At 47.0% G+C, this 15133-nt stretch overlaps 1 protein-coding gene across 1 annotated transcript in view; it reads right to left on the reverse strand.

The window, feature by feature from the left end:
* XPR1 (xenotropic and polytropic retrovirus receptor 1) overlaps positions 1-11571 on the reverse strand; it is a 369652-nt gene extending 358081 nt beyond the window's left edge. Inside the window, exon 1 of the mRNA XM_069232077.1 lies at positions 11236-11571. Within this exon, the coding sequence (XP_069088178.1) occupies positions 11236-11304 (69 nt within the window). The 5' untranslated portion in view covers positions 11305-11571. The remainder of the gene's footprint in view (positions 1-11235) is intronic.
* Between the last annotated feature and the right edge of the window lie 3562 nt (positions 11572-15133).

Consider the following 15133-nt stretch of genomic DNA (forward strand, 5'->3'; position numbering starts at 1 on the left):
CAACTAAGTTTGGCAAAATCAAAATGTACTGGCTAAAGCCAGACGTTATAAGGCGGCATATGTCGTGGGTCTGTCCGTCAGTACTGCTTAGGACGAGCGATAAATGCACTACTCTTGTGGCTGTAGTCAGTCCTGCTGAGTGTGAGCTGTGAAAGTACCATACATAGAGAGTCTTCCAGTCAAAGCTTAGACTAGGCCACAACAGGCCTGCAAGTAGAAGTTCTCACAGTACTACTTATTGTGAGTAATAGTGCTACTACGAGTACAGGGTCCACCAGTCCGTTATAAAGATAAGACTAGCAGAGGGCATAAATACTTCTTAACTGCAAGCAACAACTGACCAACGTAATGTGTGGCTCTGGCACGCCTATTTAGTGCGAACACCAAATGGCACTATACTTAGTAAAGTTATCAGTCACTACCTCTACCTAGTGCGAGCAATAACTGCGCCACTGTTCACAGCTCTGGCAGAAGTACCTGTGTCCTGCACTCTCCGAGAGCACCTCGTGGAGAGTCTCATCAGAGCAGTCAATGAGGTGAGAGTGCCTGCTGGACACACTGACCGCCCAAGGTTCTGAATATGGCGCTGCCCTGAATGGGCTGTCTCAGCAGAACTATCCCTCAATTCCCTACAGCTGTCCCTGCGCACTCAGCTCAGGCTGGTATGGTGCAGTTAAGTATTGTTTTATGCTTTTTTGTTTTTTTTCCCCCACTCGAGCTAGTTTATGCAAAGCACGGCCGCAACACGAGAAGAGAGGGATATCCTTTTCAAGCCACTGCTGCGCACACAACCACAGGGGCATTCCTGGGACCCACAACATAAACAAACATTTTCATACTCAAATGTGTGCGGCCCGTCTCCTGTCTGCAGGCGAGCAGCGTGCCTTGGCATGGGCTTCGGTTTCCAGAAAAGCTTATTCTGCTCCAAGGTGTCATCGCCCCACCCCTTGTTTGACCTCATAAACAGAGATTCAAATCCTGACAGGCACACTCAACCTTTTATCCTTCTGAGGTCAATAAAATGCACCATTCTGCTGGGTAACAAAAAATATATACTATTTGGAGCCAAGACGTCAGGCGTGACAAACGTGTACCTTAAAAATACATGCTATGCTACATTCGGAAATCAGAACACACAGGCAGACAATAAAGTGGGGACCCTTGCCCCTGTGTCACAGAAATGAAATAAAGCAGGGCGATGAGGAGTTGAAGGGTGAGGGGAACGGTGGGTGGGCGCAGAAAGTCATTAGCGAAGTGGGATGTTCTGCAACCAGTCTGGGGGGGGAAGTCTATCGTGATAGAACAGGTGCTGTTCGGTGTGCTGAAAGGTAAACAGCTTGGCCAGGTGCCAACAGTGATGGCGGTGCAGTATGCCCTGAATCCAATGGGCAAGGTCAAGTGCCCTAGGAGTAAAAGGCAGAGTGAGGGCTATGATATATGAAGTGCGTTTCATGACGTGATTGGAATGAGTTGGTGGGCTCCAGGGGGGTGGGAAGAGTGGAATGTTCCGAGAGAGGTGGGTCGAGGGCAGTGGTTTAAATGTGCGGGTACTATCCGGTACTGAGTTCCTGCTCTTTATTGTGGAAGGGAGTATCTGCACTTCTCAGCACTGCTGCGATACATTTAATGGGAGATTACTGGCACTTTTCAGAAGCAAACGCGTACTCTAAATAGTGAGTACCTGCACTTCATACATTCTATTTAAAGCACTGGTCGAGAGGGTGACGGACAGGGTGGATGACAGGAGACTAACAGGCTAGGTGCTGAAAGCAATGGCAGGGGGTGTGCTGGAGGCCAAGGGGGCGGTGTGGCGCTAGGTGGAAAGATCAGTAGACGAAGTAGTCGTGATGGGACAAGAAATGGAAATTTGTAGACAAAGTCGTGCATCCGTTATCGGTTTCTGCTTTGTTGAGCATTGGGACCAGCCCTGGAGGTCGGATGTAGCAGAATGAGGTACCAGTCGGGGGTCTGAACTGGGGTTTCAAGCTCCCAGTGTAAGCCCCGCGCGGTCTGTTTCCTAAACGCCACATTGGATACTTTGGTACTGATTGCTTTAAGACGGTGACAGCAGTCCTGGTACTAGAGACAGTGGCCCCAGGACGAGGGTGACAGGGCAGAAACTATGGGAAGAGCTCACCTGGGGCAGTGTAGTGGGACTCGGACAAGGTCGGCGCATGGGGGTTACACGGGGCAGTGTACGGGCAGTGTAGGGAGGCTCACGCGAAGACGGTGCGGGGAAGCAAACGTGGGGGCAGTGCAGTGGGGCTCGGACAGGGTCAGTGCATGGGGTCACATGAGGCAGTGTAGTGGGACTCAGAGGGGTCAGTGTAGGGAGGCTCACGCGGAGACGGTGCAGGGAAGCAAACGTGGGGGCAGTGTAGTGGGGCTCGGACAGGGTCAGTGCATGGGGTCACATGGGGCAGTGTAGTGGGACTCAGAGGGGTCAGGGCAGGGAGGCTCACGCGGACACGGGGACAGCACAGCTGTGCTCGGACGGGGTCAGTGCATGGGGTCACACGGGGCAGTGCAGGGGTCTAGAGTGTGGCAGTGTAGTTGTGCTCAAACGCGGACAATGCACAGAGGTTCACGGTGGGGGGGGGGGGTTACTGGGGCTCACATGGGGCGACGTAAGGAGTGGGGGTCAAACGAGGTCAGTGCAGCGAGGAGCGCAAGGAGACTGTCCGTGAGGCTCCAACGGGGTACCTGCAGGCGGGTCACAGGGAGACGTTGCAGGGGGCCTCGCGATGGGTAGTATAACTGGGGGTCAGTGCAGGGGCGCGCACTAACGACGGTATGGTGAGGCTTAACGACGGACAATGCAGGAAGCTTCACATGGGGCAGTGAAGTGGGGAGGGGGGTCGGAGGAGGCAGGTTCACACGATAAGGTGCTGGGGTGGGGGCCACGGGGAGACAGTGTAGTGTAGTCACAGGAGGCGGTGCAGGCGCTTCAGACGGAGCGAGCTCGGGAAGTTCAGGTCGTGGGCTCAAACGAGGCGAGTGCAGGCAGATTGGCATGAGACGGTGCAGAGGGTGCACACGGAGATGCTGCAGGAAGGTTAACACGATAAGGTGCTGGAGGGGCCCGGGGGGGGGGGGCAGTGTAGTGGGATTCAAACGGGGTCAGTAAGGTGATCTTTACACTAGACGGTGCAGGGAGGCACACACTGAAATAGTGCAGGCAAGTCTACACTAGGAGGTGCAGGAGGACCCACCGGGAGACAGTGTAGTGGGATTCAAACGGAGTAAGGGCGAGGAGGTTTACTTATGACGGTGCAAGGAGGCACACACAAGTACTGCAGGGAGGTACACACTACTCGGGGGTCAGTGCAGGGAGGCACACACTGAACTACAGGGAGTGCAGAATTATTAGGCAAGTTGTATTTTTGAGGATTAATTTTATTATTGAACAACAACCATGTTCTCAATGAACCCAAAAAACTCATTAATATCAAAGCTAAATATTTTTGGAAGTAGTTTTTAGTTTGTTTTTAGTTTTAGCTATGTTAGGGGGATATCTGTGTGTGCAGGTGACTATTACTGTGCATAATTATTAGGCAACTTAACAAAAAAAAAAAATATACCCATTTCAATTATTTATTATTACCAGTGAAACCAATATAACATCTCAACATTCACAAATATACATTTCTGACATTCAAAAACAAAACAAAAACAAATCAGTGACCAATATAGCCACCTTTCTTTGCAAGGACACTCAAAAGCCTGCCATCCATGGATTCGGTCAGTGTTTTGATCTGTTCACCATCAACATTGCGTGCAGCAGCAACCACAGCCTCCCAGACACTGTTCAGAGAGGTGTACTGTTTTCCCTCCTTGTAAATCTCACATTTGATGATGGACCACAGGTTCTCAATGGGGTTCAGATCAGGTGAACAAGGAGGCCATGTCATTAGATTTCCTTCTTTTATACCCTTTCTTGCCAGCCACGCTGTGGAGTACTTGGATACGTGTGATGGAGCATTGTCCTGCATGAAAATCATGTTTTTCTTGAAGGATGCAGACTTCTTCCTGTACCACTGCTTGAAGAAGGTGTCTTCCAGGAACTGGCAGTAGGACTGGGAGTTGAGCTTGACTCCATCCTCAACCCGAAAAGGCCCCACAAGCTCATCTTTGATGATACCAACCCAAACCAGTACTCCACCTCCACCTTGCTGGCGTCTGAGTCGGACTGGAGCTCTCTGCCCTTTACCAATCCAGCCACGGGCCCATCCATCTGGCCCATCAAGACTCACTCTCATTTCATCAGTCCATAAAACCTTCGAAAAATCAGTCTTGAGATATTTATTGGCCCAGTCTTGACGTTTCAGCTTGTGTGTCTTGTTCAGTGGTGGTCGTCTTTCAGCCTTTCTTACCTTGGCCATGTCTCTGAGTATTGCACACCTTGTGCTTTTGGGCACTCCAGTGATGTTGCAGCTCTGAAATATGGCCAAACTGGTGGCAAGTGGCATCTTGGCAGCTGCACGCTTGACTTTTCTCAGTTCATGGGCAGTTATTTTGCGCCTTGGTTTTTCCACACGCTTCTTGCGACCCTGTTGACTATTTTGAATGAAACGCTTGATTGTTCGATGATCACGCTTCAGAAGCTTTGCAATTTTAAGAGTGCTGCATCCCTCTGCAAGATATCTCACTATTTTTGACTTTTCTGAGCCTGTCAAGTCCTTCTTTTGACCCATTTTGCCAAAGGAAAGGAAGTTGCCTAATAATTATGCACACCTGATATAGGGTGTTGATGTCATTAGACCACACCCCTTCTCATTACAGAGATGCACATCACCTAATATGCTTAATTGGTAGTAGGCTTTCGAGCCTATACAGCTTGGAGTAAGACAACATGCATAAAGAGGATGATGTGGTCAAAATACTCATTTGCCTAATAATTCTGCACTCCCTGTAGTGCAGAGAGGTTCACACTATTTTGGGTCTGTGCTGGGAGGCACACATTGAAATAATTCAGGGAGGTTCACACTAGTCTGGGTAGGGAGGCACATCCTGAAATAGTGCAGAGAGGTTCACGCTAGTCTGGGTCTGTGCAGGGAGGCACACCCTGAAATAGTGCAGAGAGGTTCACGCTAGTCTGGGTCTGTGCAGGGAGGCACACCCTGAAATAGTGCAGAGAGATTCACGCTAGTCTATGCAGGGAGGCACACACTGAAATAATTCAGGGAGGTTCACACTAGTCTGGGTCTGTGCAGGGAGGCACACTGAAATAATTCAGGGAGGTTCACACTAGTCTGGGTCTGTGCAGGGAGGCACACTGAAATAATTCAGGGAGGTTCACACCAGTCTGGGTCTGTGCAGGGAGGCACACACAAATAGTGCAGGGAAGTTGACACTAGTCTGGGTCTGTGCAGGGAGGCACACACAAATAATTCAGGGAGGATCACACTAGTCTGGGTCTGTGCAGGGAGGCACAAACGGAAATAGTGCAGGGAGGCACACACTGAAATAATTCAGGGAGGTTCACACTAGGAGGGGTCAGTGAGGGTAGGATTACTCGAGATGGTTCAGCGGGTGCTCGAGAGGTTCACATAGGGACATTGTAGGGGCCCCTCACGGGTCTGACGGTGGGTTCAGCGATGCAGGGGAGCTCTAGTCCATCCACCTGCCTCTTAAAACTTCCTGTACACTCGTAATACAAGGCCTCAGCTGCATGCGAGCCGAGGACTGCAGGGCCTCCCGGGGTAGGTAACGCGATGCTCTGCCCCGACTTGCCCCTTGTCACTCTGCGCTGGTCGGGGGCGAACTGCACCGCATGATGGATTCGGGGACACGCTGGTCCCTTATCACGACCCTCATTATCTCACGCGGCCCCTCCCCCACACCCTTAGGATCGGCAAGGGTGACGTTGGGAGAAGGTTGCTGATATTGTAAACAGGAACAGATCCGGTTACCCACTCTGGATGCCGTGATAGAGGGGGCACAAAAAACAGCAACAGAGAAACTGTGGGAAGAACAGAAAGTCGTGGATACAGGTGAGAATTCTCACCGCAAACTTGAATTTCATTGCTCCACTGGGAGTCAGATTGGGTGAGCGAACCCGTGGTAATGCTTGCTACGGTAGTGACCTGTAAGCGCAGTGCTTTAAAAGGAAACGCTGACACCCACTCTTTACAGTACCTATTTTCTCTGAGCATTGTAAGTAATCCCCCATAAAAAGGTATTGCTGCAGTGCTGAGAAGTGTAGGTACTCTGTACTGGGCGGTACCTGCCTATTTAATGCACTTTGTATGCAGGAATACAGGTGTTAGTAGCAGGTAGTGGATGTGGGCGAGCCACCGAAGGCTCGAGCAACTTGGCTGGCTGAGCGGGAGGTCCACTTGCACCCCAGAGCCCGCATGCCATCGACATTCGAACATCCGAACATCACGCACAAAGCTTTAAAGGGAAACCATCAACCGATGATGTAAAACAGAAAAGTGAAAATCAGCTATTAGCTGAATTGAACAAGGTGAAACCAGAAACCTGGGATCAATCCCAGCTTTCCCGCTTGATCAAACTGTGTGAACTGAGGCAAATAGTTTATTTCACATTGCCTCCTTTTTCTTCATCATTGCATACGAGAGCACCCTGAAATTTGCCAGTCCAGGATGTGCATTGTACAAATTCTACTTGGCAATGGACGTGGCAGCGCAGGAGGGGCTGAAGAATCCCCCAAAGCTGAGTTTAGAAGGTTAGCTATAAATACGCCTTCAAATTTTGTTTTTATCTTATGTTAAAATACAAAGGTCAAATGTCAGGCAATGCCGCTAAAATACTGCTTAATCTTTTAAAATGGAAAATGGTGATTACTTTCATTTCTCTGACTACATGGAAAGTGTATTTTATAAGGTGAATTATATGACAAATCTGCTTGGGTACAAAGTGTGAAAGTAAGGGCTAGAAGATTACTATGTTTCTGACACACAATAAATGTAACTCTGAAATGTGATGGAACCAAAGATTTTAATAGGATCAAAGCAAATCAAGACACTAACTCATGTGATGTGAAAATGATAAATATTTGCAAAAACCTAATTTCACAAACTATTGTTTGCACTCTATATAGATTTAACTGAAGCAAAACTGTATGTCTGTGCAAATTTAGTGGCCACATCAACAGAAAATGCGCTGCCTGTAAACGACAGGGTGCTACCACACCATGCTTTAATAACATCTTTGTCACAGTGTGCTCCAAAATGCATCACCATACTACACACTTGCCACAGGTGGGGGACCATATCGATACCTCCAACCAAATAGCCAAATAGTTCACAATGGTTCCCATCTTTGGTCCTCTCCTTGGAGGAGCGTACTTATTTTTTGCAGTAAACAAAGCAGACTGAAACCTTCCTGCGATAGAGAATATAACAATTCTCAGGCCGTATTTATTCACAACCACAAAAACATGCCATAAAAAAACATCATCACATTTACTGTATTTTCTTCCAACCTTAAATTTCAATATTTATTTACAATATGCATCTCAAGTCATATATTCATCCAGTCCTCTGGAGGTGTGCACACGTCAAGGGCAGCCAGGGTCAAGTAAACAACCTGACCGTCGAGAGACTTGTCCCCTTTTAAGCTTGTTCTGGCTGCCCCTGCAGTCGCCCCAGGAGCCCCCACCACAACCCCTTTAACCAATCGGGTCACCCCTCGGGGTGAGCGTGATTTTCAAACTTGCGCAGCGGCCACTGTTGGGCTGCTGCCCGGAACCGGTCCAATCCAGCCTGCACCTGTCCTGGGGGCGCACTATGCCTTGGTGCGTGCCCCCTGCCCATTCTCCAGCTGAAAAGGAATGGCAGATTTTCTACACTTGTTCTTTGTGTGACGCTTAGGTTTTCACAATCATTGTGATTTTAGTGATCTAACACTTTGAAAATTGTTCCAGCCCCACCACAATCAGGACGGCTGATGCATTTTTTGCATAATTATGGATTTGCTGCAGACAAAGCTAAAAAGTACAAAAATGACAACGTAATGAAGTAATACTAAATCACAATGTGCTGAATTAAGCTGCATAATTTGCACTTTCTTGCTACATAGTTAAGTCAACACTGCCACACAATTTGCCCTTCCACTGCTGCGTAATTCCAGTGGTCTGACTATAATGTTGCACCAAGTATAATAATAATCTAGGCCACATTTTTGATGCACATAATAATAACTGACTTGCCACTTACTTTACTAATGGCTTTGTCGTCATGGCAGCCAGAGGAATGAACGATTCTAAGATCCTGTTAAAAACTATTACTTTTAAAAGGCAGTCAATCTGCTGTTAGAAGATAAAAGGCTCCTGCATGTTAAAGAAATATATTTTTTTGAACACTGATTAGACTATCATATTTTACACGTTTGTTGACTGATTTACATACTAAATATTTTCATGGTTCCGTTGGGCATGGGTTCCCATAGCCAAGCCAAATCATTGGCTTTGCTCTTCCTGTTAATTTGTTGCTTCACCCATCTCTGGCGGGCAGGAGTAATATAGGTATAAGGCGTGTTGTAGGAAGATGAGTTAAAGATATTGTGGATGGGTGGTTGTGCGGGACAGTGGAGGGAGCGACCCCATTAACGGTGTTGTGGATAGATACGTGCTAAGGAGAGACATGTGAGGGTGCTTCAGCATGTGGGATGAACATAAGGTTTTTTGGAAGCAGGGCTAGATGAATGATAACGCAGAAGAAAGTGTGAGGATGCCATAGAAGAGTTTAAGTGTGAAGGAGCTACAAAGGGAAAAATTATGAGGGAGCTGCAGCAGGCAGCATTGGAAAGAGCACAGTAGCAGGAGGGAAAAATAAGGACATCACAGAGGAAAGTGTGAGGACCCGGAGAGAGAGGGATTTGTAATGAGCATCAAAGGAAGGGGTGAGGGATGACACAGAAGAGGGAAGTGTGGAAGGTATGGGTGAGAGAGCCACAAAGGGAGGGATGAATGAGGGAGCAGCGGGAAGGTAGAACAGGGTCATACGGAGAGATAAATGGGTGAGGGTACCACAGAAGATGGAATGACTGAGGGTGAAACAGAGGATGGGGTGGGTGAGTGCATTATTGGGGAAAGAAAGAGAGACACGCAGGGAGGTACTGTGAGGTTCCACAATGGCATTCAGGAAGCGATGGGTGGGGGGGGCAAAAAAGGAGAGATATGGTGTTCCAGAGAAGGAGCGATGAGGGGTGCCTTTACAAGGGCGCAGGAGAGATGAGGAGTGCCGAGGACAATACAAGGCAAGGATATGGAGAGTTGCAGGAGGGTTGATGGGTGCTTTGGGCGTATCCGCGGATGCAGCTGAAGGATGGAAGAAGACTGGTGAACAGGGAGGGTGAATGGATGATGGAGCTGAGATGAACAGAGGAGGCAGTGGAGTGGTGTATGAGGTTTGTCGTGGTGTAGATCAGAGGTCTGTTTGCGTAATTTATTTATGTAGGTACCTCATGCCACTTAAGAGCACGCCGAGACACTAAGCATACAGAAATGTCTAAACAAAGCCTTCTCCAAAGTCACTGTAATCAGCAAGCGATATGTACTCGGTGTTGATGTTTTATCCCCAATGCCCCCTGGATCACTTTGGTGACCCACAAGAGGCCACAGACGCCAGATGATAAATGTAATGGAATTGCATTTAACTCCTGGAATGGAGATCGGTGCTGTGATGAACTGATATGCACTGTGGAGGGAAATATGAGCAAAAGTAATATCCAATTGTCAGCGCTGTGAAGGTAGGAGGATTGCTGCAGAGCAAGGTTTTAATGGGGGGGCCACTGAAAGATAGGTGGATTGGTGGTTTGATGTGCTGGATGAAAGGATGTTGTGCATTAAGAGATTACATGAATGTTGGGTCTGGGATGAGGCAGAGGAGTGGGCGAGGAGCGGGGGAGCAAGATGCAGTTGAAACGTGGGTGAGGAGTGATAGGGAAGGGATGCTACTGAAGAACTGAACTGGGGTGCAATGGAGTAACTGAACATGGGCACTGTGGAAGAAAGGAATTTAATTTCTCTAGAGAAATACAAAAATAGGGGTGCTGGGGGGGAACGTATTTGTTCTGGAGAGATTGAATAAGCCTGTTAAGAAGGTATTTAATAAACATGTTCTTGTGGGATTGAACAAGCGCACTTTGGATGGGTGGAATAGGGGTTCGCTGGGCGTGTAAAATACTGGTGCGTTGGAGAGACAGATTACTAGTGATACACAAGAGTGGATTAAAGGTACTGTGATGGGATGAGTGATGGTGTTACAGAGGGAGAGGTATGGCAGAAAGATGAGTCACTAACGCGAAGGGTGTGAGAATGCCAGTGCTTTGGAGGAATAAAATACAGGTTATATTTAAGGATAGATTAAGGGTGCTGAGAAGCAATGGGCGAGTAATGTTTCAGAGGAATACGGGATTGTGCTACAGCTGACTGAGTGGTGATTAAAGAGGAGGTGAGGGTGCTCCAGTGGGAAGGGTGAGGTGTGCTGGAGAGACTGAGTGGTGCTGCAGAGGGATAGGTCACACGTTACGAGTATGGCAGGTCATAAACTGTAAAAATAAAAGTGCCACTGCAGGTGGAAGGGGGGTGTTGTGTGAATGAAAGGTATACTGTAGATAGGACGGTGGGCTGTGTAGGAGTGGGTGCAGAAGAATGGTTGTTAGTGTGGAAGGATGGGGGTGCTGTGGTAAGGTGGACTGTGCTGTAGAAAGGTTGGGTTGTGCTCTCGGTGCATGGGTGGGTTGTCCTGTAGAAGGACGGAAGGCGTGTGGTGTGGAACAATGGATGGGTGATGGTGTAGAGGATGGGTGGTGCTCTAAAACGACTGATGGCGGTGCTTTAAAAGGATTGATGAGGGGTGGGATAAAAGGTTTGATGGGTGTTGCTGGGACGGATGGAGCTGTTGGTCCTGTAGAACGATGGAGGAATGGTGCTGTACAAAGAGGGACTGAGGTTGTAAAATAATGGATATATGTTGCTGTGGAAGGTTGGGTGGTGGTGCTGTGAAAGAGTGGATGGGTGGTGCTGTGGGAGGATGGACTACTGAAAAATTGATTCATTGTGCGGTGGAAGGAAGGATGGGTGAATGGAAGGATGGGTGAGCGGCGAGGTAGAGGAATGGATGGACTGTCCTGAGACCGGTAGATGTAGGGTCCTATGATGAAATGGGTAGGTAGCACTGTAAGAGAAGCAGTTGAGAAATGCAGGAAGGGTGTTGTGAAACGTGAAAGGGGTGCTCTACACGGGTTAGCATAGGCATGTCTCACCTCATATTGGATGTATTGTTTCCTCCATTCGGGGGTGATGTGGGCCGATAGATGTTCTGCGAACTTCATGCTGCCCCCGGAGCCGCTGCGTTCAGCGGGTCATAGAGGTTTACACGGACCTGGGACCCGCTCCCGTGTTTGCCCCTTTCACGTTTCCTCTGTCCTTCTCTGGTGATCCCTTTCACTGTAACGCTCCTTTCCCTTCCCTCCCTCTCCCTCACCGCCCTCTTTACTCCCCTCTCCGCTTCCCAGCCCCTCTCCTTATTTTCCCTCCCTCACCTCCCTCTCCCCTCTGTCTGCGGACCCGCCGCCATCTTCAGAGCGCTCACTACGCCTGCGCCTTTACCCCGGCGTGACGTCATCGTCATGGTAACCACCTCCTCCTTCCCAGCGATCAGATGCAACCTAACACCCAGAGGAGGAGCTCGAAAACCAATCAGCCAATCAGAAGGTGCAGAGGAGGAGTTAAATGAGAGGGTCATACATAAGACACCCGCCTCACAAAAATGCCCGCCTTTAGAGGGCGTGCATTAAAAAAAAGGCAGATTCTGATAGGTTGCCACACTGACAGCTTTTTAAGTCACACCCTCTGTTATTTTGAACAGAGTAGAAAACAAGAGGCGGTGCTCTTAGAGTGCTACGCCCTTCCAGTGGCCACAAGCATTGTCTACCTTGGACAAGTTTACCCGTTGACTGCTAGAGATAACGGTGCTCTGTGTCTGCCGCAGGAACCAGGGACTACAAGTGACAGCGGGCTGCGGGAGCTGTGCGGCTGGCCCTAATGGCTAAATCACGAGCCGAGCCGTTGTATATTAATGTACCCCTTTAAAATTCAAAACATGTTAGACTTGGCAATTGTGTTTTCAGTTTAGTACCTTGCATTATTTTAGTGAAGTTGCAGGGCTGGCTGAAGCACTCCCAGGCATGAAATTGTTTATAGATCTATTAAATCCTTGAGGCTAATTTGTACCCATACAGATATTTTCCTCAAGGCACTTAGGTCCATATTTCAGAAAAAATGGTGCATCAGAGTTGATGTGCCACTTTTTCTGCACCCCTCCCACAAACCGCCGCCTAATGACACCATGATTTTGTCGTATTTATAATACAGCTCACAATGGCGGTCTTGTGCCCCTTTGCTTACACTAGCGTCAAAAATGTTGAGGCTAGTGTAGAAAAGTTCAAGAAGGCCTATAGGTTTCTCTGGGAGCGTCATTTTAATGCCTGCTCTGAGTAGGCGTTAAAAATGACGCCAAAAATGGTGCAGTGAAATCTGTTAAATTTAACTGCGCCATTCTAGTGGGCCTCCTATCGCCAGAACGCCCCCCTTGCTTACATTATGCCTGGCCCTGGTGCAAGGGTTAACAAAGTGGCACAATGCACGCCCTACGCTACTTAGTAAATATGGCCCATGGAAAAAGCCACTTTAGGGTCACCTTAGCGTAAAAAAATGAAACATGGCTTCTAGGGTTTCTATACAGATATGTTTCTCTAAGGCTTGAGAGTATCTGTACATGTTTTCCTCTGAGAATGGCTAAAGAAGTGTGCTGCTTCGAAACCTGAGAATCATAGTACGTCTGGTCCAGTGATGCCTGAAAATATCTATCTAGATATGCTCTTTCTAGTCCCTATGCTCTTTGCCAGAACCCACAAAAGGAGGTAATTGATTGTTAACGACTGCCCAAGAACATTGTTTATAATGACTTATAGTAAGGTACACTGCATTTTTGCATGATCCTGATTTATTGTTGTTACTTCTGTATTCTAAATCAAACCTTGCTTTTATCTGTCTCTCTTGTATTAAGCGATTTGGAATTAATTAACGAATAGTAGTTTAGATTAAACCATGCACTTTACTTTTCAAATTTATTTTTCCTTTTAACTATACTACAATTTCAAGGTATCTTTTTTTGAAAAACTATTAGATTGAAATGTCTTCTTTTTATTGTGAAGATTTTAATTAATACTGCAATAAAGTACTACTACTAGTCCTGAGGAGAGTGCCTCACTGTATGTTCTCAGTGCAACTGTGAATTGTGGGCAGTCAAAGCTATTTCAGCCAGAGTATGCTCCTCAGAGCTGACACTATATGGCTTCCTTCTTGTGTATGTGCTTGTCTACGCATGGAAGAAAAATTAAGGTTTATTTTCCAAAAAATGCTTTGTCCTTGACGAAATCTGTTATTTTCTTTGTATTCCCCATATGAGGCAAGCACAGTCATACTTCTGGCCTAAAACGTCAACTGTTTGCACCATCTCCAAATTCGACAAAGTAATGGGGAAGACACTTTTCCTCTATCTCTGAGGGCAGAATGATGCAGCCCCTCCTTCTTATAACTCCCTGAAAGAGTAATAACAAATTAAACAATATTCATCTGGAGGGGGCATGTCTGTGCCCTTGGTCCATACAGAGCATAACTCCCACCCATATCAGGGCAATCACCCTAAGAAATGACAGCCTGAAACCAGAAACCTCTGGTTTGGTTATAGATGTCACAATCTTAAGCCATATTTAAAACAAGTTAGTAATATGGTCTCTGGACAGCTACTAAATATGCTGTAAATATGTAACTTCTTTTGACATTGAAACACTACCCTATCGCGCTCTATAGTCGTGTCTTTGACTCTACTGATAAAAACACTTCTCGATTTCCAAATAGTGAATGTAAAAATGTTAAGGCAATCCATGTCAGCGATTTAGTTCCTGTTTATATTCACTTTTTTCTTAATTTTGTACTCCTTGACAGTGTTATTTAATTTCCAGTATCCTGTGTTTTTTTTTGTTTTTTTGAGCAGCATATTACTGTTGTGTACGGCATAATTTGAGGCGAGTCACCCCCAGGTGGTTATAATGGACTATGATTGAGCCCTCTGGTGTGGTGGATGATGGCAGTCTGAATTTCTCACAATGGAGATCAGTGGGTCAAAAAGGTGTTTACCTGGTTATCCAATCCTCGGCCTCTCTGTAGAGCACACAGAGCAGTGGTCACGTGCTGCAGATTAAGTTGTGATTCTGTGCAAATGTATTGAAAAGAAGGGGCACATCTGTCTAAATATTGACAAGGTGAAAGTAAAATAAAATGCAGTTCCTACTGCATGTGTAGTTGGGAGTGGTGAAGTGAGGGAGTACTGGAGAAGTGTCTTTAGGAGACAGTGATTTGAGATTGCTGAAGAGGAAAGAGATGAACTGTAGGATATGAAGAGGGAACATATGTGGAGAAAAAAGGTGTACATATCTCACACTGAGTGAAGATAACAAGACTTATTGAGACTCTGAAGAGCACTACCTCTTCCATGGCTCTCAGTAATGTTTAATTCACAGTCTCACAATTTCAGAATTGAAACATTTTCAATATTCATTATTTAAAAAACAATCATTGTTGTTATTCATTTATCTTAAACAGCACCAGCCACTGACAAAGACAGTACCCTGGCTGGTTTTAGATGTATCTCATTTGTTGTGTTATATACCTGAGTGCAATAATGGGAAGCTCGGAGAGGCACCACAAATACCCGCCAGGTGGCACACTATGGGAATCACAGAAATTTAGTTTGGATGTTCAAGCCACGCCCTTAATTACATACTCCACGACCCTCTGAGAGACCCCCTCACTTTTTTCATCCCATTTAAAGCAATGCCACTGTGCTTTGATTTCTCTGTCCCACTGGGGTCAATTTATCTAAGGTTCTCTTTCCCTAAGGCTCTCTGCCCACTAGTTCTCTGCCCCCCTTTCGAAGAGACCATGAAGCTCTTTAACCTGGGGTTCCTCTACTGATGTATACAAGTAGATGGAAAGAGTAAGTCGACAGAGAAGTAAAAAGATAGAGCCAAACTGGAATGGACCAAATGAAGAATGGGTGAGGTGAACCAGGCGTAGTCTTATTTCCAGTGGAAATCG

The sequence above is a fragment of the Pleurodeles waltl genome, chromosome 4_2 (assembly GCF_031143425.1).
Source record: "Pleurodeles waltl isolate 20211129_DDA chromosome 4_2, aPleWal1.hap1.20221129, whole genome shotgun sequence".
Taxonomy (NCBI): domain Eukaryota; kingdom Metazoa; phylum Chordata; class Amphibia; order Caudata; family Salamandridae; genus Pleurodeles; species Pleurodeles waltl.